This window comes from Symphalangus syndactylus, chromosome 8 (genome assembly GCF_028878055.3).
Source record: "Symphalangus syndactylus isolate Jambi chromosome 8, NHGRI_mSymSyn1-v2.1_pri, whole genome shotgun sequence".
In the NCBI taxonomy this organism is placed as follows: domain Eukaryota; kingdom Metazoa; phylum Chordata; class Mammalia; order Primates; family Hylobatidae; genus Symphalangus; species Symphalangus syndactylus.
The window spans coordinates 15,297,091-15,325,090 of record NC_072430.2 but is presented as its reverse complement, the minus strand read 5'-3'; the positions used below and the strand labels follow the sequence as shown (position 1 = coordinate 15,325,090).

Genomic DNA, 28,000 nt, shown 5'->3' with positions numbered 1-28,000 from the left:
CTGTTGAGGGCAGCGGGGCGGGGCCGGGGGCGGGGCGAGCGGCGGGCGGGCGGGGCGGGGCTGCCGGCCGGGGGTGGGGAGGGGCGGGGCGGGCCGGCCAGGGGAGGGGCGGAGAGACGCCGCCGCCGCTGCCGCCGCCGCCGCCGCCGCCGCGGCTGCCGCAGCCTGTGGGAGCCTGGAAAAGGGGAAGCGAGAGCGAGCGAAAGACTCAGTCCCCGGGCGGCGGCGGCGGCGGCGGCCGCGGGGGCGCGACGGCCGGGGCGGGGGCGCTGCTGCTGCGGGGGCAGGCGGCGGCAGGGGCGGCGGCGGCGGCGGCGGCCCGCTCCAGCCATGCCGAATAAAAACAAGAAGGAGAAAGTGAGTCCGGGCCCGGCCGCAGGACGGAGGGAGCGGGGAGGGACTGCCGGGGGAGGGCGCGACGGCACCGGGGTCCTGCGCCCGGGCCCCGGCTCAGCTCCCCGCCTGACGCCGCGGGCTTCGCGTCCCCGAGGGCGGCCGGGCCAGGCATCCCCGGGCTTCTCTCGCCCTCATGCCCGGTGGGGGCGGGGAGCTCGGGGATCGCGCCGGAGCCGTGGGGCGCAGGCCCGGGCCGCTGGGACCTTCGTGATGGGCCGGGGCTGGGCGTGGAGGGAGGGCGCGGCCCGGGGAGGGGGTCGGAGGGGCGCCCGTCCCCGACAGCGCGCCGTGGGCCGGGGCGGGCGGGTGCGGCCGCCGAGGGGGTTAGCAGCCTCGCAGTCTCCTGGAAAGGAGCTTCAGGGATGGGGTCTGTAGACGCCTGGGGAGGGACCCCTGGACGGGGGAAAGGGAGCGGGAAGGGACCCCGCTGAAAGCTGGTAAGGAATTCTCTGCCGCCCCGGAGGGACGCTCTGGGGCTCTCAAACACTATTATTATCCTGGGTGGCGGCGGCAGTGAGGGCTGCGAGCAAGGGTGCTGCGTTTGCATTCGGGGGGGCAGGTATGTTTCTGCTTCAGGTGGAGCTCTGTAGCGTTTCATTATCACTCCAGAAATCCTCACTCACAGGGTTTAGGGTGGGAGGGAAGAAAGGGATGTGATGTGGATCTCAAAATGCCAGAAGCACTGTGTAAAATTGGATTTATCTTTTCTGCTTGAAGTTTTCAACCTCAAATGCAGATAAAACGAAAAGAATCTGAATGGGGGTGGAGGGGCATTGCACTGTTGGAACCCTAAACGGTATGATACAGAATTTCTTAATGGTATGAATTAAAAATACCAGAAGCTGTAGTTGCATAAATCACTTTTAAAACTGCATTTGGCTTATCTGATGTTTACCTGTCTAAAAAGTGAGAAGACTAATTGACTTTGCTTGATGTTTACCAGGAATCACCAAAAGCAGGGAAGAGTGGAAAAAGTTCAAAAGAAGGACAAGACACAGTAGAATCAGAGGTAACTGTCATCAAATATTGACTTTGTATTTTATACACAGCTTTTAACTTAAGGTAGAAAAACTGAGAGTGATAAAGCCTAGAATCTTCTAAAATGTTTCCCTATGTGAGGTTTTTTTTTTTGTGGTGTCTTTCCTAACCCTCAATTTTAGTTGTTTAGGTATTTACTGTTTTGCTTTGGAAAACTATTAATGATTTTGTGAAAATTGTGCTTGCCTATGGAGTTTGTTTGTAGGTCTTTTGGAGTTTTTTAATTTTTTATTATTTTGAGACGGGGTCTCACTTTGTCACCCAGGCTGGAGTGCAGTGGCTCAATCTCTGCTCACTGCTACCCCTTGCTGCCCAGCCTCAAGTGATCCTCTTACCTCAGCCTTCCAAGTAGCTGGGACCACAGGCCCATGCCACCACACCCAGCTAATTTTTTTTTTTTTTTTAATAGAGTCTCACTCTGTCGCCCAGGCTGGAGTGCAGTGGCGCGATCTTGGCTCGCTGCAACCTCTGCCTCCTGAGTTCAAGCAATTCTCCTGCCTCAGCTTCCTGAGTAGCTGGGATTACAGGCACCCGCGACCACACCCGGCTAATTTTTGTATTTTTATTAGAGACGGGGTTTCACCATGTTGGTCAGGCTGGTCTTGAACTCCTGACTTCGTGACCCGCCCGCCTTGGCCTCCGAAAGTGCTGGAATTACAGGCCTGAGCCACCGTGCCCATCCTGGATCTGGTATTTTTAAGTTCATTTCCCACACCTCAAACCCAGCAACCCTCCTGTGTAGGTTGGTCTTATGCGGTCTATGGTGTTGCTATGTTGCTTTTAGCTTTAGGGTCATCCCCCCACCGCCACTTCCATTGCAAGCTGCCAGGCGACTCAGTGGTTGTTTCTTTTTCTTCCGTCACCTTGTTTTCCTTCAAACCATCTCTGCTACTGACGTCCTGGGCTAGCTCCCTATTTCTGTTGACAGTCCCTTGGCCTCTTTCCCCAATAATGTTGGTATTTGAAAAAATTTACCTAGTTTTGGTATTTTATTATTGTTCACATTCTGTGTGTGTGTGTGTGTATGTGTGTGTGTGTGCACGCGCACTTGTGCATCAGCCACTTGTGAATTTCTTTGCTTCTTGGCTTTGGCCTCATTGAGGAACAGCTGGAATGCCAAGTGAAGATTGCATCTACTTGACCAAGGTTGATGCTGTTCCTTCACACCGTGAAGTGCATTCAGAGGATTTGCAGAGTCACCACTTTCCTTTGCCTTTTCTTTCTTGTGACTAATTGTTGAACTAGAGCACCTAAGGCCAAGGGTCCAGGAGCTGCGTGGACCCAGGCAGAGCCGATAGGTCCTTTTGAATCCATGGGTAGCAGATAGTTGGGTTAATAGAGTGTCAGTTATCCAGAACTGGATCATTGAGGTCCCAGTCTTATCACAAATGACGTTTATTTGCCAGTGTCAGACTTCCTCCTGTGAGCCAAATTAGAATGAGTTCAGTTCTGTCTGGGAAACACAGTTAACTGGCAGTGATCTGCAGTGGACTTTTTTTTAGCCCTGCGTTCTCTCTTTTCTATCATTTGGTGTATTCTGAACCTCCCTCGTCTTCAGCAGGTGGTTTATTCCAGCAAATCTGTTGCCCTCCCCAAAGCAAAAAGCAGAAATCCAAAAGGTTCCTTAAATGTCAATAGTTAGGATCATTTGTGCCTGTCTGTCCCTCCCTGTCTTTATAGCAGACAACTGAGGTTTACTATGCCATGCTGGGATTTGACATGTTTATTTCTTCCCTGTCACCCTTTTGACTAAATTCATTTAGATGAAGATGAAATGTAGGTGCTTTATGAAGGTATATGCTATATGCTCTTTTTTTTTTTTTTTGGTCTTTTGATCTTTCATTAAAACTGCTAAGATTTCTTCTCCCAAGAGCTTTCTTGCTAATGTGCCTATATCCTCTTACTTTAGCTATATTCCTTATACAAAGGAGCATCAATGTGTATATTTCATTTATTTCTATTTTTAGTGGGAAGATCCTGGCTGTAAGGATGAATAATGTTAAGTTTAAACCTGAAAAATCTGTCAGTAGTTCAAAGATACCAAAACCACTACTATGTGAAATGTGTGTTTTGAAAGCAGTTTGCCAGCCGTGTGAGACCTGTGGTGTGGCCTGCAGTGCCTGAGTATGATGCCCCACTTGTCTTTTTGTATTTTTTCTAGTGCTACTGTCTAAGAGCTGGAGCTACAGAGCTTGAAATTACCACTGAAAACACTGAAATGTTGGGCCCTTCACTGCTTCCTCATAAGGATACCAGAGGCAACATGGCATATTAAGCTTGACACTTGGCAGATCACTGTGTAAATTGTTTTTCAGGAATACAAGTTGGGACACTTCTGTTCATTTGACCTTTGAGTTGACCCTTAAATTTTATTATTGTTTTTTTTTCCCCTCAGTCTTCAGCTCACTGCTTCACTTCTAGTTCCACCCACTTACCAAATATGATTGACTCATGCAGGTGAATTGAACCATTATTGCACACTTTTTCCCTCTCCTCTCTCTCGGTATTACTCTTAACTTGAATATTTTAACCTGAACAATTTAAATAGCTTGACATTCCCATGCTGCTTTCAAACCTTTTTTTTTTTTTTTTTTTTTTGAGATAGAGTTTCACTCTTGTTCCCAGGCTGGAGTGCAGTGGCGCGGTCTCGGCTCACTGCAACCTCCACCTCCCAGGTTCAAATGATCCTCCTGCCTCAGCCTCCCGAGTAGCTGGGATTACAGGCTCCCACCACCATGCCCAGCTAATTTTTGTGTGTGTGTGTATTTTAGTAGAGATGGAGTTTTACCTTGTTGGCCAGGCTAGTCTCGAACTCCTGACCTCAGGTGATCCGTCTGCCTCAGCATCCCAAAGTGCTGGGATTATAGGTATGAGCCACCCTGCAGCCCCTTTCAAGCCTTTTAACATCATGTCACTTTCACAATGAGCAGTTGCTCCCATTACCCAGTGAACTCACCTTCTGATGGGACAGTTACCCTAGTTGGGGCTTCACAGCCTTGAGAGATGTGCAGAGCAGGGGCCTGTCCAGGGCAGAGCAGCCAGACAGCATGGAAATAATCCCAACAGAGAAAGCATTCAAGAACCTGGCCTCTGGTTGACTTAACACACTACTTCAAGTATATGGCAGGTCCGTATAATAAACTCCTGCCTGGCTAGTCTTCAGCCTCGTAGAAAGCAAGGAAGCAGGTGGCGTATGTTGCAGAACAATTCTTGGGTAGAACAAGGGGACATTTGATGGTTTGGGTTTTTCAGTAAGAAAGATGAAGTCCTGGAGTATCGGGTAGAGTGGTACAGTGGAAAATATTTCAGCCTGGGGGTTAGAAAATAAACATGCCGATTCTTGCTTTGCCATAAATGATGTCACCTAACTTGTGTGACCCTGTTTTCTCATCCCTAAAATGATTTGATGAGTTTAGGCTATTTTTAAACGTATGGAATAGATTGGATGCTACCCTTCCTGAGAGACATTTTCCCTGCAAGTATGGCAGGCTGTATCTTTCAGTGTAACAAAATTCTGTTAAAGGTCATAACTGCTGCCCTGTAACTTTTGCCTTATTCTAGGAACTTCTACTCCTTGAATGACGTGTTGGTACATGTTTCTTCTCTTTCAGATAGAATGGTTAATTTTGACTTGTTGCTTATGCACCTGTGTCCTGGAAATAAAAGTTTCTTCCCACTACTTACTGCTGGTTTATTTCATAGGAAGTCTTAAGGAAAGAGGCAACAAACGGGCTCATGGGTCACTTGAAGTTGGAAAATTCTGTGGAGATTGACAAAAGAGACTCACTTTTGAGCATCTGTTCTCAGTGTAACATTCAAATCTGTGGAAACATAACTAGGCACATTTTATGATTATTTAGAATGTTAATAAATTGCTCTGAGATTCCTCAAGTCCATTTTGTGAGATCAGACCATAGGTGGGTGTTGTTTCTTTTAAGTTTGTGTACTGCGTCCAATGTTACATTTTTAGAAGTGTTCATGCTTTTTGTAAAGTGCTTTGTTTTAAGCACATTAGAGGTCGTTTGAGTATTGTCATGTAGTTCACACCTGCTTCAGCTTAGCTTTGTTTGAAAGTCTCTACAGCAAGTCTTACATAATATCTGTTGCTGAAGAGAAAGAACAATCCTCTCTCCAACTCGTTAGCTAGCTTTGCCACCTTCTACCTTTAGTAACTTTTTTCCTGTTATAATCTGTCCCTTTACATTCCAGGGCCACTGCTCCCTGATGGTCTAGACCTAGGGAGACTGACAGTCGCCACAGGTCGCGTAGGTGCTAGGCGGAAGGGTAATTTTTTTAGAAATTAAAACTGAAATGTTAAAAATATTTAATGATACACCCATTAAATGTTAACAAATAACACTTTTATGAAAAATATCTTTGCAAGAAATACTCCTTTTCACAGTCTCTGTAGCAAGAGTTTTCACCTGAGTAAGCAGGAGGAGGACAAGGACAGTCGTTTTGTTCAGCGCGACCCCTCCAAGGAGGGCCCCTGACACCCCTGTAGGCTCACTTCTGAGCTTGGGGCTTTCGCTAGAACCTCCCATGCCTTAGCTTCCGTCAGTCTCTTCCCACCTTTTTTTCCATACAACCCTAAGCTGAACTTCAGTGAAACCCAGAGAAGACCAAGAGAAGTAATACTTTAAAAATCTTTTTGAAATTCATATGTAATGATTATGGAGTAAATGGAATCATTTGCTTTTGATTGCCACGTCTTGGCTCACTCTTCCCAGCGCCTCCCCATGGTCTTTCCTTAGAGCCCAGGGGCGTCGGAAAGAGGTGCCGCGGGAAGGATCCATCCCTGGCAGCCAGCCGCAGCGGCAGCTCCCGAGCTTTGGGGTTGTTAGCAGGCAGCTGTCCTGAGCTTGCTGCCCTTGGGGCATGAGGGAGTGGTGGGTTCTTCTTTAAGCGGCTCCCTTCTCTAGCCCCCATTCCTGTCCTACATCACAAGCTGCAAGGTCAGTAGACCCCAGGTACCTCCTTTGTGACCTCCACTGCTCTAGACCAAGGGTTCCAATCTGAACACTTGACTGTGGGGCCAGAAATTTTGTTGTGGGGCTGCCCAGTGGTCCTGTACTTTGTAGGACATTCACCAGCATCCCTGGCCTTACCCCTAGATGCCAGTGGCCCACTGCCCCCACGAACTATGACAACCAAAATGCATCCAGACATTGCCTAATGTCTCCTGGAGGATCAAATCGCCCCCTGTTGAGCCACTGCACTATAAAGACACCTTTCCAAAATATGTACATTTGCTTACAAACCACGCCTGGCACATATTCATCTGAGCATTATATTTCCTTTAGAACAGCAGTAAGTGCTCACACAGAAGGGGGATCACTCCTTTATACTCTTCACAATTATCGAGCACCCCAAAGAGCTTTTATTTAGTGAGTTTTATCTATCTACTGGTATTTTTCCTTAGAAATTAAAGCTGAAAGCTTTTAAATAGTTCATCTAATAATAACACCCATTACATGTTGACATAAAAAACATTTATGTGGAAAGAATTTTTTTTTGTAATTTGCTGAGAAAAGTGGCATGGCTCTGTTTTCGCAAATCTGTTGAACATCCGGCTCCATCGAAGGCAGCTGTCTGCCCCTGCACGCAAGCTGCTCTGATTTCATATGTGTAACCTGTGAAAAACTCCCCATAATGACGCTTTAAAGGGCAAATCACATCTTCATGTTATCATAAAAACCATTTTGACCTTGTGGACCCCTGAAAGGGTCAAGGGACACACCCCAGACCACACTTCGAGCACCCCTCTTTTAGAATGCTCTTCCCCCACTCTCTGCTGGCCATCTGAATCCTTTCATCTTTTTTTTTTTTTTTTTTTTTGAGACGGAGTCTCGCTCTGTCACCCAGGCTGGAGTGCAGTGGTGTGATCTCCGTTCACTGCCAGCTCTGCCTCCCGGGTTCACGCCATTCTCCTGCCTCAGCCTCCCGAGTAGCTGGGACTACAGGCGCCCGCCACCACGCCCGGCTAATTTTTTGTATTTTTAGTAGAGACGGGGTTTCACTGTGTTAGCCAGGATGGTCTCGATCTCCTGACCTCATGATCCGTCTGCCTCAGCCTCCCAAAGTGCTGGGATTACAGGCGTGAGCCACTGTGCCTGGCCCCTTTCATCTTTTTAGCTCCAACTCAAGCTCATCTATCCAGAAACTTCAGTGAAGCTGTTTCTCACCATCTTGGACTATGTGTTTTCCATCTTTTAAATGCTTATAGCAATTACTTCCTAGACCAGTGGCTGGCTGTACGCAGTTCTGTGTCATGTATACCGCGTTAGATGACCTTTGTTCCCGTGTGACTTGCCTTCCTAGCTAGATTCAGTCCTTGAAGGCATCAGTTGAGCTTGACTCTTCTTTGATCTTGCCATATATATTAGGACCTAGAGTCAAGAAGTATTGAGCTGGCGGGTTTTAAAAGTACTGAAAAGGAGAGCTTGAAATCAGTTAGGTTGCTGATTTTTCTGATACTGTAAATTAGCAACAACAATAAAAAAATCTTGTTAAGAGGCTTATTTATCACTTTTTTGATCCAATAAGGAAATTTTAATGTAGAATTTTTATTCAGTGTAATTCATTTTAAATAAATAGCAGTATACTAAAGCAGAAGATTACTTAGGTTTTTTTCTAATGTCTTGTGAAAATTTTAAAAAGTAGAGTGTTTTGGTTTTTTTCTTAGTTTTCTTTTACATATTCAGTGGAAAAAAGTGTTGTCTCATAAGATCTTGGTTAAAAGGTCAGTGGTAAAAAGTACAGCCTCATAAGATCTTATTTTAATTAAAGCATTTCAAAATAGGATTTCCATTTAAATACAGTTATGGATCGCTTAATGGGGGGGGTACGTCCTGAGAGCTGTGTTGTTAGGCGATGTTGTCGTTTTGTAAACATGATGGCATGTGCTTAACACAAACCTAGGTGGTACAGTCTGCTACACACCTAGGGCATATGGATAGCCTGTCACTCCAGGCTACACACCTGTACAGCATGTCATTTAACTGAACCCTGTAGGCACCTGTAACATAATGGCAAGAATTTGTGTATCTAAACATAGTAAAGATACCATAAAAATATGGTGTTATAATCTAAGGCACCACCATCATTTGTGCAGTCTGTTGTTATCTGAAATGTCATTACATGGCAGTGACTGTAAAGGTTTCCCTGTGATCTTTTATGCTTTGTGTTTCTTAATTTATTTTGGTAATGTTTCTCAGTAGAGCATAGTTACATATATAGTTAATATGTTTTATAAGATAGGTTTTGTTTTGAGCACGTCTTGTTCTGTGCGAGCACTGTGTTGAGGATTGAGGAGATAAAAAAGACCTGTTAGGAACTGAAGTATTGGCTGTTTCCATCATTTTTGAAGTGTAGCACCTGTTGCTTCTGGACATCCAGTGTACTTGGGAGTAACCTGGCCCCCATTCAGTTAGATCTTATTGTCCTTGAGTGGATGGGACAAGATGGAACCCATTTCATGTAAAGAGCCACCTGGAGCTTTGGGTGAGAAAATCAGACGCTTTAAAGCATCTATGCAGACACAGGCTTACCATAAAATTATGGAGTTCCAGAAAGCGCATTGGACCCTAGGGTGTGTATTATGGTTAAAGCCAGTAGATAAGATCAGCATTCCTCTCTCTCTTCAGTAAAAGCTTCGCTACAGTATATGCAATTCTAGAAAGAGCTCATCAAGCAAATGATATGAAATCGAAAATTTTCCAGTTCAAGAAAGAAGCTCAAACTTCCTACATTAAAGCAACAGCAAGGTGAATGGCAACTTACATACAGCCCTGCTATATGATGGTGGAAAGGTTTCCACCTGCATCCTTAGCAGAGCTGAGTGAGTCAGTCTGCCACCAACATGAAATGCGGTGATGTTTTCCTAAATCACGGGGAAGATTCATCTAGAGTATTTCAATTCGAAGACGGGTCTCCAGTGTTTCCTTAAACACTGGGTACCTGCCAAAGGGCAGGGCACAGTGGTGTCTGGTTTAGCACAACGTCCTATCTAATCATCTTGCATGTTCCTATCAGTATGTTAAGCAGAGACTCTCCAGTGCTCCTGCAGTGAAGTAAGTGCTGCTTCCCAAATCCAAACAACGTTGTCATCTTCACGTTCTCCACCTGGGGGAGTGAGAGAACAAGCCTTAGACATTAAGCTCTCCAGAAGGGAGAAAAATGCTTTATTGAGAACATTTGGCTTTTTTTCATCTCGTGTGTGTGTGCGTGTGTGTGTGTGTGTGTGTGTATTTTTTTGAGACGGAGTCTCGCTCTGTCGCCCAGGCTGGAGTGCAATGGCACGATCTTGGCTTACCACAACCTCCGCCTGCTGGGTTCAAGCTATTCTCCTGCCTCAGCCTCCCAAGTAGCTGGGATTACAGGTGCGTGCCACCACAGTATCTTGTATATATTTTCTTAATATAAGATTGAGCGGCCGGGCACTGTGGCTCATGCCTGTAATCCCAGCACTTTGGGAGGCCCAGGCGGGTGGATCACGAGGTCAGGAGTTCAAGACCAGCCTGGCCAAGATGGTGAAACCCTATCTCTATTAAAACTACAAAAATTAGCCGGGCTTGGTGGCAGGCACCTGTAATCCCAGCTACTCGGGAGGCTGAGGCATAAGAATTGCTTGAAAACCTGGGCAGCAGAGGTTGCAGTGAGCTGAGATCACACCACTGCACTCCAGCCTGGGTGACAGAGTGAGACCCAATCTCAACAACAACACAAAAATGGCCCCCAAGAGATTAATTTAAGATACCCTGCAGCCTGCAGGTGTTAGCTCTGACCAAGGGCTGGCATCGCCCGATGGTAATATCAAATTACTAAGGAGCTCTGAAGAGGTTAGACCTGCCCTGGCCAAGATGTGCGTTGTTTGCTGCATATGGCTATTTTAAATTTAAATTTAAATTAATGAAAATTAAAATTATGTGAATAATTCAATCCCTCGGTTGCATGGGCCACATTTCAAGTGCTCAGCAGCCACATGTGGCCAGCAGCTCCTCTGTTGACCAGCAGATGTGGAACATTCACAGCTTCACAGAAAGTTCTGTTGGACAGAGCTACTTCAGACCCTAACAGTATTTTCCAAAATAATTCTTACGTGAGTGCATTTAATTTAATTAAACTTATTTTGTTACCTATCTTCTTAATATGAAATATCAAATGTAAGGTTAAATTTAAAGGAAGAGAAGACTTATATTGGCAAAAGAGAAGGAAGTAGATAAAATTAAGGAAAGAGGAGGGCAAGAAGAAGAGGGAGCGCGTGGTGAGACGGGAGGGAGGCCCTGTCTACTGCTTGGTCTGTGGTTGGCCTACACCTGATACCACACGAGAAAGACTCCATTGCCCATAGGAGTGGGACTTGGACAGACCCAAGAGCAGTCACGACCTTTTGTCCTCCTAGTCTTTATAGACATTTTCTCTCATTTATTTATTTATTTTGGGGTCAAAACACACATGGTTAAAAAATAAAGTAATACGGCTGGGGGTAGTGGCTCACGCCTGTAATCCTAGCACTTTGGGAGGCCAAGTCGGGTGGATCACCTAAGGTCAGGAGTTCGAGACCAGCCTGGCCAACATGGTGAAACCCCATCTCTACTAAAAATTAAAAAAAAAAAAAAAAAGCCGAGTGCGGTGGCACGCGCCTGCAGTCCCAGCTATTCAGGAGGCTGAGGCAGGAGAATCCCTTGAACCGGGAGGCAGAGGTTGCAGTGAGCCGAGACTGCGCCACTGCACTCCAGCCTGGGTGACAGAATGCAACTCCGCCTCAAAAAATAAATAAAAAATAAAGTAATACGGCAATCAAGGTTCTCCCTTCACCTTCCTCTCATTCTCAGACCTGCGTCACAGAGCACAGCCACTTTGTCCTGCTGATTATGAATGAGGCCCACTGTCCAGATCACGGAAGCCGTGCGGTGTGGCAGAGGCGTGGGCTCTGGAGTCAGGTCCCCCTTCTGTCCCCTGGAGGGATCATACCCTCTCTCGGTATCATGTTCTTGTTTATCTTGGCCATTTTCTCTGACATTGCGGCTTGCCTCCAGGGGATTCCTTCATTCTCAGTCATCCAGCAGGTTCGTTCTGAGACCTGGCATGTGCTGAGCACCATTGCAGGTGCAGAGTGCATGCACTCGTGGAGTTTGCCTCCAGTGAGGGCACAAAAGTGGACTGCGGAGCTGCGGGTGTTTTCTGCGGGGTACTAGTGACATTGGGCGTGAGAACATCTCACCTTTGCAGAGCAATGGCCCTGGCAATCTCAACACCGTGGTGACAACCAAAACCACTCACACAGCTCCACACACCGCTGGTGGACAGGACCCTCTGGCAGCCCCTCTGCTGGAGATTGGGAGGCTGCTTCAGGTGGTCAGGGATGGTCTTACCAAGGAGACGACACGAAAAGTGAAACGTGGATGTGAAGAAGCAGGCCACAGTGCAAAGATCTAGGGCAAGATAATCATTCAGCCAGAGGCAGCAGCTAGTGCGAAGGCCCCATGGAGGAAGTGAGTTTGCCGTGTCCACTGCCAGGTGTTCAGTTGACTAAGGAAAAGTGAGGGTAGGCAGAGCGGGAGGGATGGAGGTAGGGAGCCGAGCACAGACAAGCTAGGGTAGGGTCTTATAAACAGCCTGCCTAGACAGGGTTTTGGGATTTTGATGGGGAGGGGGAGTTGTTTTGGGGTTTTGTTTTCAGAGACAGGGTCTCACTCTGTTGCCCAGGCTGGAGTGCAGTGGTGCAGTCCTAGCTCACTGCAGCCTTGAACTACTGGGCTCAAGCAATCCTCCTGCCTCAGCCTCCCAAGTGGCTGAGATACAGGTGCGCACCACCATGCTCAGCTGATTTTTGTATTTTTTTGTAGAGAAGGGGTCTCACTGTGTCACCCAGGCTAGTCTGAAACTCCTGGCCTCAAGCGATCCTCCTACCTCAGCCTTCCAAAGTGCTGGGATTACAGGCATGAACCACTGAGTCTGGTTGGACTTTGAGTTTTTATTCTGAGGGTAATGGGAAGCCACTGGGGTGTTTTGAGTAGGGAAGTAAGAGGATCTTCCTAGATGATGTGTGGGAACGAGGGGCAAGAGCTGAACAAGGAGACCAACTGGAATACTTTGCTTCTCAGATGAAGGGTTTCTTTGTTCACACAGGCAAGGATGAGGCACTGGCACAGCTGGCCATGGGTGGGCTTGTCAGCTGACCACTTGCTTTAGAAGCCTTGGCTGGGAGCTGGCTCTTGTGACTTTTGGCCCCTAGAGACTAAACTGCAGAGAATTTGCTTTGAGGTGCCAGCTCCTACATTAGCAGCCTTAGTTTTTCCTAGACAGACTGGTTTCTTTGGAGAATCCCTTTTTCTTGTCATAACCACTCAGTTTACCAATGTTCTGCAGAGAAGGTGTGGGGGATAAAGTGGCTATGGAGAGATGAGTATTCAGACCTAACATCAATCTCCTTTTCAGCTGCATATCTCACTCCTATCCTCTGCTATACCCAGTCTCTGAGTGCGTGGCCTCGGGGGGATTCTGTAGGGACAGAGCACCTGCTTTCTCCCTCCAGCCCCACACTGCTTTGTGGTTGCCAAATGGAAGTTGCATCTGTTGAATATTGCTATGCTGAGATGCACCAGTGACAGCCTCTGCCGATCTTTTTATTACTGGAGGTGGTAACTTGCCTCTTCCTTCACTCTCACTTATAAGGCAGGCTCAGGAGGTTTGCTGATTGTGAGTGCATCATCAACCTTGATCAGGGAAATCTGTCTTGTTTTCCTTTATTTCTTCCTCTCATCCAGAAATTGTTGTCCTGGCACAAGAATCAGTAAACATTTTTCTGTAAAGGGCCAGATAGTAAATATTCAAGGCTTTAGGGGGCGCGTGGTCTCTACTGCCACTACTTAACTCTGCTGTTGCAGCAAGAGAGAAGCCATAGACAATAGGTGGATAAACAGACGTGACTGTATGCCAATAAAACTTTATTTACAAAAATAACCAGGAGGCCAGATGTGGCTCATGGGCTGTGGCTTCCCAGCCCCGGCCTACTGGAATCCAAATCAGGTTTGGCACTTGGAGAAGCTGCTAGTATGGGTCCCTGGGCCTGTATCTGAAACCAGTACTAGCCATGGTCTGTGGAAGAGGTATCTTTTGTGTTTAACTCTATTCACCATCTAAGAAATACTGAGAGATCAGTGATTTGGCCCTGCCCAACTGAACAATAAATATGTCTAGTTGTGAATTTTTAGAATTGCAGTGTTTAAATGAAGGGAAAGAGCTGCTTGTTTCATTTGGTAAATCCCTTATATGATAAAACATCTAGGAGGGAGGCTTTGTCACAAATCCAGTTGCCCATTTTGCTGTTTCCATGAAATATTTCAAAGTAGAGAGACTAATAGACATCCACGTATCTGCTTCACAGATTGCCTTTTACTCCCAATATATTGGGGTGCTGTTGCCTGGCTGCATGGAAGGGTGTGGGGTGTGAGGGCACTTGGACATTCGGGCTTGCTGTGTCTCTGTTAGAAACTAATGGGGCATTGTCCCTGAGCATGAGGGACGCCTCTGGCGTCTTGTTTCCTCTGCCTGAGGAAGTGCAGCCATGCTTGTTGGGAAGACTTGGGAGAGGACCATGTACCACTGAGGCAGGCAATGCCCTTTGCCTCTGTACCTCCCTGTGGGCCTGGCAGTGGGGCTGGGCCCAGGGCCAGCAGCTCACCTACCCTGGCTGGAAACGTGAACTCCTGCATAATTTCAAGGCCCTTCTGGGCAACACCTTGCCTTGCCATGTGACTGGCCACCTCATCTTCCCTCCTCTCCAGACACCCCCACCACCTCCTTCCCCCAGCCAGAGACTCCAGAATCCCAGATCCTCAGAGCAATAGACACATCCTCCCCCAGGGACCCTGTGTCTCTTCAGTGGAGAGGCTCTGGGAGGAGGAGGGAATGACTTCCTCTTTATTCCCGTAGCTTCCATTTGAGTGGCCGACAAGTGTCTCAAATAGCATTTCAGATTGTGCCCCCCCCACCCACTCCACCCCCCGCCTTCCTCCTAGAAAATGCAGCTGCTGCTCGTGTGCAGCCACTGTTCAGACAGGTGGGGGCCACAGTGCTGGCTTGGAACCCTCTGGGACCACCGACTTTCAGTGGCTTCTACTGAAGGGAAGGGCTGACTATTTTGATTTGGGTTTGACAGATAATACTGAGTTTGAAAAATAATTTCCCATCATTAAGCCAGACATCAGGAGGCTAAAGTAAATTCTAGGTCATCTCTCCCCTCACTGAGTGAGTAGAATAAAACAAAACTCCCCATAACCAGCATTCCAGAAGAGGGCGAACGGGGAAGAATCAAGTCCTTTTTTTTTAGATGTCGCCCAAGCCTGATTGCTAAACAGTAGCACACTTCTTTACAGCGACCTCTTATTTTAAGACAGACGCCCAGTTTTTATTTTAGGAGTAAACACTTAAACGGAGGAAGCACACCTGTTGTTTCTCACTTCATATTCAGCCAACACTAATATGCCTTCTCTGTACCGAGAACAGCTGATCCTCCCAAAGCGTGTGTGTCTCCCTGGCTTCGTGGGGCCCTTGCTGTTGTCACCATAAGCCCAGAAGACTCAAGGATGCTCAGCGGGTAGTGCAACCCTCTCCACCACCTATTCCAGAAAGCCCTCCTCACCCCAAAAGGAAGCCCCATTCCCACTAGCAGTCACTCCTCACTCCCCTTCCCCCAGCCTCTGGCGGCCACCGGTCTGCTCTCTGTAGATGTGCCAATTCTGAATAGTTCATAGAAATGAAATCATGCAATATTTGTCCTTCTGTGTCTGGCTTCTTTTACTTCGCAGAATGCTTTCAAGGTCCATCCGTGTTGTAGCATGCGTCATACCTCATTCCATTTTTTTTTTTTTTTTTTTTTTTTTTTTTGAGATGGAGTCTTGCTCTGTCACCAGGCTGGTGTGCAGTGGCGTGATCTCCGCTCACTACAACCTCCACCTCCTAGGTTCAAGCGATTTTCCTGCCTCAAGCTCCCGAGTAGCTGGGATTACAGGCGTGTGCCACCACGCCCAGCTAATTTTTGTATTTTTAGTAGAGACAGGGTTTCACCATGTTGGCCAGGATGGTCTCAGTCTCCTGACCTCGTGATCCTCCCGCCTCAGCCTCCCAAGCCCTCGTTCCTTTTTATAGCTAATATTCTATTGTTTGGATATAGCACATTTTGTTTCATCAGTTGGTGGATATTTGAGTTGTTTCTACCTTTTGGCTATTGTGAATAATGCTGCTGTGAACATTGTGTACAGATTTTTGTTTGAATACTTGTTTTCAGTTCTTTTGGGTATATGCCTGGGAGTGAGACTGCTGGGTCATATAGATGGTCATTTTTGTGTGTGTGTTTGAGACAGAGTCTCATTCTGTTGCCCAGGCTGGAGTATAGTGGCGCCATCTCAGCTCACTGCAACCTCTGACTCCTGGGTTCAAGCAATTCTCCTGCCTTAGCCTCTCAAGTAGCTGGGATTACAGGCAAGCACCATCATGCCTGGCTAATATTTGTATTCTTTGTAGAGATGGGGTTTCACCATGTTGGCCAGGCTGGTCTCGAACTTCTGACCTCAGGTGATCCACCCGTCTCAGCCTCCCAAAATGCTGGGATTACAAGCGTGAGCCACCATACCTGGCTTTGGATGGTAATTTTATGTTTAACTTGCTGAAGAACCACCAAACTGTTTTCCATATCAGCTGCCCCATTTTACATTCTCACTAGCAATATACAAGGGTTCCAATTGTTGTTCCACGTCCTTTATGACACTTGTTTTTTTGTTGAGACAGGGTCTCATTCTGTCACCTAGACTGGAGTGCAATGGTACAGTGATAGCTCACGGCAGCCTTGAACTCCTGGGTTCAAGCTGTCCCCTCGCCTCAGCTTCCTGAGTAGCTGGGACTACAGGTGCATGCCACCCTGGCTATTTTTTTTTTAATGTGCTCAAGCAATCCTCCTGCCCCAGCCTCCCAAAGTGCTGGGGTTAGAGGCAAGAGCCATGGTGCCTGGCCATGCTAACATGTTATTTTTCAGTTTGAAAAAGAATAGGTATCCCAGCGGGTGTGAAGTGGTATGCCATTGTAATTTTCATTTACATTTCCCTAACATCTAAAGGTGGTGAGCATCTTTTCATGTGCTTGTTTGGCCATTTGTATATCTTTTTTGGTGAAATGCCTGTTCAAGTCCTTTGCCCATTTTTTAATCAGGTTTTCTTTTTGTTATTGAGTTGTAAGAGTTCTTTTCATATTCTGGATACTAGACCCTTATATAATTTGCAAATACGTTCCCCCATTCTGTGGGTTGTCTTTTCACTTTCTTGATAGTATCCTTTGCACAAAAATGTTTAATTTTTATGAAGTCTCATTTATCTGTTTTCTTTTTAGTTACTTGCGCCTTTGGTGTCATAGCTAAGAAACCATTGTCAAATCCAGGCTCATGAAGCTTTACCTTTGTATTCTTCTAAGAGTTGTGTGGTTTCAGCTCTTCTGTTGAGGTTTGTGATCCATGTTGAATTAGTTTTTTCCCTGTGGTGTGAGGGGGGATCCACCTTCATTCTTGTCCATACGGCTCTCCAGTTGTCCCAGCATCATTTGTTGAAGAGGCTGTTCTTTCCCCGGTGAATGGGCTTGGCTCTCAATTTTATGCCATCAATCTGTATGTCTGTCCTTATGCCAGTATCATGCTACCTTGAGCCAAATGCACTTTTAAAAGATCCAAGGCTGGGTGCGGTGGCTCACCACACCTATAATCCTAGCACTTTGGGAGGCCACAGCAGATTGGATTGCTTGAGCTCAGGAGTTCAAGACCAGCCTGGACAACATAGTGAGACCTTGTCTCTACAAAAAATACAAAAATTAGCCAGACGTGGTGGCGAGTGCTTGTAGATTAAGCTACTCAGGAGGCTGAGGGAGGAGAATCACTTGAGCCCAGCAGGTTGAGGCTGCAGTGAGCCGTGGTTGTGCCACTGCACTCCAGCCTGAGTGACAGACAGACCCTGTCTCAAAAAAATTAAAAATAAAAATAAAATATCTGAAAAGACATACAAAACTAGGTTTTGTCTGGGAGGACAAGTAGTTTGGTATTGCTGGAACATCAAGTGTGCATGAAGTGGTTGTGCGAAGGCTGGAATTAAGGACTCAAGAGACAGTGATTGTGTGAAGGAGACGAAGCAAGCTCCGGAGCCTGCCTGAGTGTTAGCAGATAACGGGGACATGAGATGTGTCCATGCTCTCAACAAGCTCAGAATCTTTGTAGAAGCAGACATGGGATTCCAAGCCTGATGTAAGTGTAAGGGAACCAACCCCCTTAAGAACACTGAGGAGATGGTGGGGCCTGGCTGCGTGTATGAGGAGTGGGGAAAACATTAAAGAGAATGGCATTTGTGCTAGAACTGAAGGCTGAGTAGATCAAAAGCTTTGGGTGGGGGTGACAGTTTGGGAACAGGAAGAGGGCATTTCATGCTGAAGAAACAGGCATTGAAACAGGGCAGGGTCAGAGCACATTGGAGAATCTGAGACTGGCCCAGCATTCCTGAAATAAAGGAGAGACTCATCTCTCCCATACATTGAGAGATGAGCCCTGGAAAAATAAGTGCGGGGGAGACAGCGGCTGAGCTCAAACCCCATGCTATGGAGTTTGAACTTTCTCCTGCAGGCAGTGGGGAGCCACTGGCATCTTGTGAGCAGGGGAATGGTCTGATGGACCTTTAGAAAGGTCAGTCCGGTAACAGTAGGAAAATATGATTGGAGGCAGCTGTGCTCACCACTGTACCACCAACACTGAAAATATGATTGGGAGAAAGATGAGGGAAGGTGTTCTGATTGTCTGGTCTATAGAGGCTGGGGTTAATGCAGGGAGGAATAACATGTTCATTTGGACTATTTTCACATACACAGTAGTCGAGGGAATCGTATAGGGAAGCCCCAGGTCCCCGTTGCCCAGCCTTGGCCATCATCCACATGCAACCCATCTTGTCTTATCCAGGCCTCCTCCTCCATATGCATGGCCCTCTCTTCACACTACATTATTTTGAAGCAAATCTCAGTCATCATATTTTATTTGTAAATCCCACCCGTGGTATCCTCCAACAAGGACTCCAAGAACCAGAACGTGATTGCCCCACCTAAAAATATTAACTGCAATTCCTTACTCTCAGGAGTAAGCATTAAATCTCCCCTCCCCTCCTCCCTTTTTCATTTGGTTGGTTTGGGTCCTGAATTGAATTGAGTCCTGAGATCCAAATCAGGTACATACATTACACTAGGTTGTGATATGTGCTGGTTCCCCCTCTCCTTTTTCTCCTTGCAATTTAGTTGTTAAATCAGGTGGTTCCCATACATTTGAGAGGTATGATAGTCAACCAAGGGTGATTTTGTCCCCCGAGGGACATTTGGCAATGTTTGGAGACGTTCTTAGTTGTCGCTGCTTGGGGGAGGGGCTGCTTGCATGTAACAGGGCCCACAGCGGAGGCTCACCTGGGCTGAAGTGTGGTGGCGCGACTGCCAGGTGCTGCAGGAGGACACCTCCTGCCATTCCCCCACGTTCCCTGCATGCAGATCGCATCGCCGTTGGTTAACACGCTGCCCTCTCTCTTGTATTTTCCTAAGAACTGGTGCTTAGACCTCAGGGCTTGATCAGGTTCAGGCTGGACTTTCCGGCATTAAAAATACTTCTTAAGTGGCATATCACTTAGTCCTTGGCACATAAGTGGTGGCAGTTTGTTCCGTTTACGATAAAATTGCAGAAAGGTAGGATTTTGAGAGGCACTGGAGCATGGAATTGCTCGGGTGTGGGGTGTAAGGGGGGAGTTGGGGTCCAGCATTTGGCTCAACGCCAGACCCAGAGTCCAGGGACTGAGGCTGGGGCTTGGCTGCAGCACTGACTGGGTGATTTCAGGCGCTCACCCCACAGCCTGAGCCTTGCTTTCCTCTCTGTAAGCTAAGGATGCGCCAGCTCGGCCTGAACCATGGAATGCAGCGTGGGGCAGCCGCTCCCCAGCCTTCCTCCCTAGCCATCTCCCTCCAGCTACAGGTGCCTTCCGGTGCCGCCACTGGAGGAGTCTTTGCAGGTTTACGGAACATCAGACCAGGGAGGGAGCCCGGTGTCGGGGCTGCGGCAGGGTCCCCGCCGGGCTGTCCACGAACCAGCGGTGTTGGTGGTGTCTGGCGCCCAGGAGGAGGGCTTGTTTACAGCCGCCGTATTTCCCGGGACCCTGGCTTCTGTCCTCTGCCCAGGGACCCTTTCAGACCTTCCCCACCCTCCCAAGCCTCAACCCGCCCTGCGTTTCCCGGTGGCACAGCGACCTTGGCGGCTTTGGCCCCTGAGCCGCTAGGCTGCCAAGGAGCGCTGTGCGCGTAGGGCCAGGCTCGACCTCACTCCTGTTGTCGCCGCAGACCCGCGTGGGCTCGCGCCGGGCCCTCCTGCCGCCCCCCAGCCTCCCCGCCCCTGTCCTTGCGAGCCTGCGCCTTCCTGGGCGCCTGACACACCCCTCTGCCCCAACCACGTTTTCTCAAGAGTGTGGTCTGTCCTGGCCTTCCAAGGAGACCCTCAGCTCCCGCCGGCCACCTCCGGAGTCTCCGGCATGGGCCCCAGGCCGCGGTCCCGCCTCTGCCCCGGCCTCCGCTGCGTGGCCCCGGAGCCCGGAGGAGGGGAGCCGCCCGCCGGGGAAGAAGCGGAGGACGCCGATCTGGCCTCCTGCGCTGCGCGCTCCAACCCTCTGCTTGGCCACACGCGAACCGCGCTCTCACGTTTCCTTTCCGTCGCTTCTCGGGGGCTTCATCCTCCGGCCGTGGCCGTGGCCAGGCGTCCCGGAGCGGCACCCAGGATCCCGCCACAGCACCCGCTCCCGCTCCCACCCTCGTCTGCGCCCACCCGCCCTGGGCAGCTGCTCCCGAGGGAGCCCCTCACCCTCCCTCTCTCCTTCCCTCCTTCATCCTTCTCTCCCTGTGTTTCTCCTTCCCTCTCTCTCCCTCGTCTCTCTCTTTCTCCCTCTCCCCACTCCCTCTCTCCCCAACCTTTCTTCCCCTCCCCACTCCCTCTCTCCCCTCTCTCTCCCCTCCCCCTCCCTCTCTCCCGTCTCTCTTTCTCCCCCTCCCCCTCCCCTCTTTCTCCCCCTCCCCCTCCCCCCTTTCTCCCCCTCCCCCTCTTTCTCCCCCTCCCTCTTTCCCCTTCTTTCTCCTCCTCCCCTTTCTCTCTCCTCTCTCTCTTTCTTCCCCTCCCCCTCCCTCTCTCTCCCCCTCCCCCTTCCCCTCCCCCTCCCTCTCTCTCCCCCTCCCTTTCTCCCCCTCCCCCTCCCCTCTTTTTCTTCCCCTCCCTCTCTCCTCCTCTCTCTCTCCCCCCCCTCCCCCTCCCCGTTTCCTCTCCCATCTCTTTTCTCCCTCCCCCCTCCCCCCCTTTCTGCCCCTCTCCCCTCCCTTTCTCCGTCTCTCCCCCTCCCCCTTCCTCTCTCCCCGTTTCTCTCTTTCTCCCCTCCCTCTCTCTGTCTTTCTCCCTCTCCCCCTCCCCGTCCCTCTCTCCCCTGTCTCTCCTTCTCCCCCTCTCTGAGCCCAGGTTCTTGGTGGCATCTGCTTTGGGTGGCTCTGCAGCTCCTTCCTCAGGGAGGTCACCTCACCTTCCCAGGGACAGACAGTGTCTCATGCAGACAGGCCCTGCCCTCCTGAGCTGATGTCCCATCAGGGAGGAAGATGCCCCCTCCGAGTTGGTGGGAGCACCAGGTCACAGTGTTGTGGGGTAGGCAGCTGGTGGCTGGGCTGGGCGGGGCAGGCACAGTGGCTCCCCTCTCTGGTCTTGGCCCTGATGAGAGAGAGGAGAGGGGCTTGGTAGCCAAAGAGCCCAGGGCCCCTTTGGAACTGTGCCCGAGGGCTGACTTATTTTCTCAGGGGCAGAGGCCTATCCTCAGTGTGTCCTCATGGCAGTCAACACCCATGGGCTCGTCTCCCAGCCCCCCAGGCCAGGCCACCTTCCATGCAGCTGACCTTCCAGCTGGGGTCAGAAGCCATGGGGGAGCCCTGTCATTGGCCTCTACCCAAGGTCCTCGCTGTGAGTGCTGGGCTGGCACTATAGTGAAATAAAAAGGAAATGGAGAGCATTATCTACTGGAACAAGCACATATGTAACTGAACATCTAAAGCCAGGACAGCTCCTAGGAGCAGCTCCTCCAGACTGTGGAATCAATGCCGGGGCGCCCAGAGAAGGCAGAGCAGAAACCATCTAACTGGGGGGTTCTGTGGAGGAGCTGGTTATAAAGGGGCTTTTAGGGAAGAAAGACCCAGGCTTTCATGGTAAAAGATTGACAGATGTCAAGCTCAGAGCCCAAGAAAGTACCTTTTGAGGAAAAAGCCACAGACTGAGGGAGAGAAGGGAACCGAGACCCCTGCCTCCCAGGTCAGAGGCTGCCTGCTGTTCCGGGCAGTCTGTCACATCAGACACCTCTTTCCAGGCATTCCTAAGCACCTTAGTAGGAAGTAAAGCAGCTCTTACTGCTTATGAAAATTTCATTCAAGGATGAGAACAAATTAATGTTTGGGGCTGGAGTTGGTGTGTCTGCTCTCCTTGCCCCTAAACTGGGTGGATTTGTGTTTCCAGGGTGGAGTCTATGTTAGTTCATTTTCACACAGCTACAAAAAACTACCTGAGATTGGGTAACTTACAAACAAGAGATGTGTAATTGACTCACAGTCTCGCATAGCTGGGGAGGCCTCAGGAAACTTACCATCATGGCAGAAGGCGAAGGGGAAGCAAGGCACTTCTTACATGGCGGCAGGAGAGAGAGAGAAAGTGGGGGAGGGGGGGACTGCCAAACACTTTTGAGCCATCAGATCTCATGAGAACTCACTCACTACCACAAGAACAACATGGGGGAAACTGCCCCCACGATCCAGTCACCTCCCACCAGGTCCCTCCCTCGACTCGTGGGGATTACAATTTGAGATGAGATTTGGGTGAGGACACAGAAGCAAACTGTCTCAGAGCGTGACAGCCTTCTTAAAGAGCACATATGCAGACACAGACTCCGTTTCTTTGGGCAGACAAGAAGGGTGGGCAACGAGCACATTGTGTAAATCATCTTGACAGTCGACACAGCAGCTGTTGGCTGTTACTGCTGGATAGTGGTGGCAGCAAACAGCTGTGGGCCAGGTCACTGCTTGCTACCTAGAGAGCCCTTCGGCTGGGGGGCCCAGAGTGCAGCTGAACTCCACGGGCCCCTTTGGTGAGCTCCTTTGGCCTGTGTGGATGACGGGGGATCCCTGGTTCCTCTGCTTCATGCATCTTCAGACTCTTCTCCACCTCTGCTGAGTAGTTCAGATGGCAGTGTTGCAGGTTGGCCACAGGGGTGTTGACCAGCCCTGGAGCTATGGTGCATCCTGGGAATGAGCACGCACACCAGGAGCCTAGGACAATGGCAGCAGAACAGCTGCGCGGAGTGTTTCCTGGGGCTCAAGGGGAAGCACTCAGACGGCCTGCTCTGGGTGTTCAAGGCTGAGTGGTGAGCCAGCAGGGAACACCTAGCATTTTGTGAGATACTCAGCCATATTCATGTCCTTGCACCACTGTACAAGTTACACATGCAGCAGCTCCAAAGAGCATAAACTTACTATATTACAGTTCTGGCATGCAGGTCTGAAATGAGGCCAAAATGAAAGTGTCAGCAGGGTCGTGATGGCTCTGGAGGTTCTAGAGGAGAATCTGTTTCCAGCCTTTCCCACCTTCTAGAGGCCACCTGCCTGCCTTGGCTTGTGGCCACTTCCCTGCATCTTCCAACCCAGCCGTGTAGCATCTTCAGAGCTCTCTCTGATCCCTGCTTTCGTCATCCCATTGCCTTCTCTTGTCTCCCTCCCGCCTCCCTCTTGTAATGACCTGTGTGATTCCCTTGGGCCCGCCTGGATGATCCAGAATCATCTTCCCATCTCAAGATTCTTAACTGAATCCCATCTGCAGAGTCCCTGTCGCCAAGCAAGGTCCCATATTCACCGGTTCCAGGAATTAGGATGTGGACATCTTTAGGGGTCATTATTTAGTCTGCCACATCAACCTATGTGGTAAATATTTAGCAATCAAAAGTTCGAAGGAAGATAAGAGAAATTAGGCATATCTTTGAATCTCTCAGTCTAATATTGCTGAAGGTGGGACATTAAGCCCCATACTCCAGCCACTCTAAGGAATGATGTCTTCCATGGAGTGAAGGAGAATGCCCCAGAGTAAGACTCGTGTATATGTTTTTCTATATTTTAATAGTGCTACAAAATACAACCATTGTACATATTCATTTGTTTTTGTTTTTGTTTTGGAAGCAAATTTCCGTCAGGAAAAACAGCCTTGTTGCTGTCCCGTCTACAGTATCTGCTAAAATAAAAGTACCAGTCTCTCAGCCCATAGTGAAGAAAGACAAACGGCAAAATTCTTCAAGGTTTAGTGCAAGCAATAATAGAGAACTTCAAAAACTACCATCCTTAAAAGGTAATTTTTATTTGTCTTTTAAAAGTTAAATTGTGGCTGTTGGAGTGAAGGAGCAATGTTTTGATAGTGTGCTAACTTATTCCTTTGCTGTGTTTGTGTTTTGCAGGGTCATCTTTTCTGTATTGAGGTGGTTTTTTTTTTTTTAGGTTGAATGTCATTCACTTATTTACTCAATTAACATTTTAAATTCCAGAGCTATTTAAGATAAAAGTTTAACAACCCAGTATAGGCATAATACACTAACAGGAAAAGCTGAACATCTTTTTATTTATGGTATTAAGCTAGCCAGTTTTTCTTTTAAATTAATTCTCATTTGTTTGTCTTAGAACTATAGCAATTCCAAAAGGAATTACTCCAAGTAGTGTAATTGTAAAAATTATAGTAGAAGTTCTCTATGTTTCTAAAGTAAGGACTGTAGCTATAGTACATTATGGACTTGCTTTATTATGAGTCATTTGGGGATTACCTCTACTCAAGCGTTTCTTATATGAAATTAGGAAAAAGTGCTCTTTGCTTTGAATTTCCCCCCAAATGACACAGCCATCCCTTTCCATCTCAGGTTGTTTAATCCCTAAAAGTCTTCCTTTAGATTTTGAGATTGAGGTGCTTAAAACCTTGTCGAGGAAAACAGAGTAAGGACCCTAAAGTCAAATGTGAACCTCTTAAAACCTTTATAATTACTAAAATATAAGACAGATATACAAAATAAAATATCATTTTTCATACCTTAAATTTGTAATAATGGATCTTTTACAATTAATTTCCACTGAATATTAATTCAGCAACCAGGCCAGTGGCTCACGCTTATAATCCCATTACTTTGGGAAGCTGAGGCAGAAGGATCACTTGAGCCCAGGAGTTCGAGACCAGCCTAGGCAACATAGGGAGACTCCATCTCTACAAAAAAATAAAATGTGCTGGGCATGGTGGCATACACCTGTGGTCCTGGCTACTCGGGAGGCTGAGGTGGCAGGATTGCTTGAGCCTGGGAGGCCAAGGCTACAGTGAGCCATGATTGTGCCACTGCACTTCAGCCTGGATGACAGAGTGAGATCCTGTCTCAGGAAAAAAAAAAGTAAATATGAACTCAGTGAGAGCAGGCAGTCTGTCATGCTTATAGCTGTATTCCCAGGCTTTCCACACTGTGAGGCAGATAGCAGATTTTCCAGGTGGAAGGAGGGAGGGAGGAAGGGAGGCTGGGTGGATGGTGGATTTATGGGTGGGTGGATTTACGGTGGATGAATTTTCTTGCCCCCTACTTGCTAGAAATCTAGGTTCTCGGCTGGCTGCGGTGGCTCATGCCTGTAATCCCAGCACTTTGGGAGGCCGAAGTGGGCGGATCTCAAGGTCAGGAGATCAAGACCATCCTGGCTAACACAGTGAAACCCCGTCTCTGCTAAAAATACAAAAACAAAATTAGCCAGGCGTGGTGGCAGGCGCCTGTAGTCCCAGCTACTTGGGAGGCTGAGGCGTGAGAATGGTGTGAACCCGGGAGGTGGAGCTTGCAGTGAGCCGAGATCGCACCACTGCACTCCAGCCTGGGAGACAGAGTGAGTCTCCGTCTCACAAAAAAAAAAAAAAAAAAAAAAAAAAAAAAATCCAGGTTCTCACTTGCATTTTCTAGAGCTTGTATTTGGCTTATATTTGGTTTACCCTTGTGGTAGATAATATGCATGCTAAGTCATTTTTGATTAGTCTTTCCTCTTCCCAAATAGGATATACCTTTCTCATGCTGTTCATTCATTTAGCAAATATGTGTTGAGTGCCTGTGAAAGCTATTCTGGGTACTAGGGGTACAGAATTAAACAAAACCAAACCCTATTCTCCTGGAGTGAGCAACCCATTGGTGAGACAGCAAGGAAAGGGATAGGTACCAGCTCCTCCTTCCAGTACCCTCCGGAGGCCCAGAGTCAGAGGGAGGGAAAAGGCTTTGTATAACCATTGTTGGGCCTTCGTATCCCAAGCCCTGTCCCTAATGCCCGTCACAGCTGGGGCTTGGATCTGCCATGATACAGAAGGTTGGCCGTGTGCCCCACCTTTCCATGCATGCTCCGCCTCAGCCAGTGCATGCTGGGTGGGTACTGCTGCTGAATTTGGTCAAATGCCATATGATTTTTCTCCTTAAGATGTTCAGATTATAATTGCTCTGTTGATAGATTTTTCTGGTTTTGAACCATCTTTGCATTTGTCAGTTTTGTCGCCGTATATTATTCCATGCGTGGGGCAGACCCCATGCAAGTACCGGTGTATGCCGGCCTCCAGCGTACTTCCTTTACCTCTTCTGAGGAGTCGCTGCACAAGCCTCTTTCTACATCTGTTCTACATCTGTTTTCTATTCTCAACCTCCATTTCCTTCGTTTTTCATTATACCTAGTAAGAATGGCATGCAATATACTCCCACTGACACTTACATTTTCACCGTTCCCCAAAAAGGTAAATTCTCCATAGTAAATCTGCATATCCAGGAGAATTTCATATGGATCAAGCCAGTTCCCCTCACTGGTCTTGTTTGATAATTCTTGGCCGTTCTAAAACATTAATGCTTCTGTATATATACTAAAATAATTTCATCTAGTTCAGAAAAATAATAATTGATTGGAATTAAAGTTATATATTAATTTGGTGAAAATTAATAACCTTTTTTCCATCTAGGAAGATGGTATATATCCCCCCTTTTTCTGGGTCTTGTTTTCTGACTTATAAAATTTTACGGTTTTCTTGTAAATCTCTTAACTTTCCAGTAAATTTATTTCTAAATACTCTATAGCTTCTGTCACTCTTGTGACTGGGTTATATTTTTTCCCATTTCCACTTCTGATTGGTTTTTGCTAATCTCATGCAGAGCTATTGGTTTTCAAATATTTTCTTTTGCCATCACCTTACCACATTTTTGAATTAGTCTTAATGTTTCCACTACAGTCTGCATATATAGTCCTGTTGTTTGCAATGGATTCTTTTATCTGTCTTCCACTATTTATGCCAACATAGACTAGTTATTTTAATTTTATCCTACCACTAAGAAGGACCAATAAAACCTGGAACAGAGGTGATAGCAGGCATTCCTGTTTTCTCCCATTTTAGTAAATGGCTTCAGCGTTTCCTAATTCGATGGGAAAGTGGCTCTTGGTTTCTGGTGAGCGGTCTTTGCGAGGCTGCTGGTGCTCCGGAGTCCAAGCTCACAGGACTCTTCCCGGACCCATGCAGGCTGGTTGGCGCCATGCCAGTGCACGCTGGGTGGGTACTGCTGCTGAATTTGGTCAAATGCCATACGATTTTTCTCTTTAAGATGTTACTGTTGTAATTGCTGTGTTGACAGATTTTTCTGGTTTTGAAATATCTTTGCATTTTGTGTTTTGTCACAGTGTATTTTCATAGTGTTTGGAACTAATTTTCTTTAGAATATTTGCTTCTATATTTACTACATGGAGCTGAACTGTAGTTTTCTTCTTTTTCATAAACCTGTATTTTGTCCCATCTAAGATTTGTTGTCACCAGCACTTTGTGACGGCTCCTGGGGTGGCCTGCAGCAGCTTTTCCTGCAGCTCCCTCACACTGCCACCTCGCAACAGGGATGATGAGATGGACCCGGATTTCAGAAACAATAAAATGTGGAATGTGTCCATGAAGTAGGGTTGAAAGGTTGACTTGGAACTCAGTGGGCCTGTTGCATTTCTCTGTGAAACATCTGTAGCTTCTAACCATAGTGGGTCCATTTGGAAAGGGGGGTCTGTTAACTAGTACATGGTCATTGTTTAATGGACCTTTTAATCTCTTCCTCATCAGTAGCGGTTATGTCTCCTTATAAGTTCATTTATTCTTTTGACTGTTCTGTTTGTGTTCAATATTATTCATCGGCACTTTTATCTTTAATTATCCTATGTCTTTTATTTTAACCTTTTCCTCATTTATTAAGTTGAGTAGAGAGTTCACTTATTTTTAGTTTGCTTTTTAATAATAAAAGAATTTAAAGCCACGTATTCATTCTGAGTGTAACTTTCAGCCCTATCCCTAGATTTTATTTTTCCCTAACTTTTCAAGTCATAGGTTTTTCTTTTTTAGAGTTAATTGAGGCATAATTTACATATCCTAAAATTCACCCATTGTAAC

General features: G+C 47.7%; 1 protein-coding gene across 8 annotated transcripts in view; it reads left to right on the top strand.

Annotated features, from left to right (window-relative positions):
- PPP2R5C (protein phosphatase 2 regulatory subunit B'gamma) overlaps positions 1-28,000 on the top strand; it is a 169,722-nt gene that overhangs the window by 966 nt on the left and 140,756 nt on the right. For 2 of the 8 annotated variants that reach the window (XM_055288130.2, XM_055288127.2), the window contains exons 1-3: positions 142-357; positions 1,340-1,405; positions 23,728-23,893. In XM_055288130.2, coding sequence (XP_055144105.1) covers positions 331-357; positions 1,340-1,405; positions 23,728-23,893 — 259 coding nt within the window. In that variant the 5' untranslated portion in view covers positions 142-330. Of the gene's footprint in view, positions 1-141; positions 358-1,339; positions 1,406-23,727; positions 23,894-28,000 lie in introns of those variants that run through there. The other 6 variants (XM_055288129.2, XM_055288128.2, XM_055288138.1 and 3 more) reach the window with 4 other exon arrangements.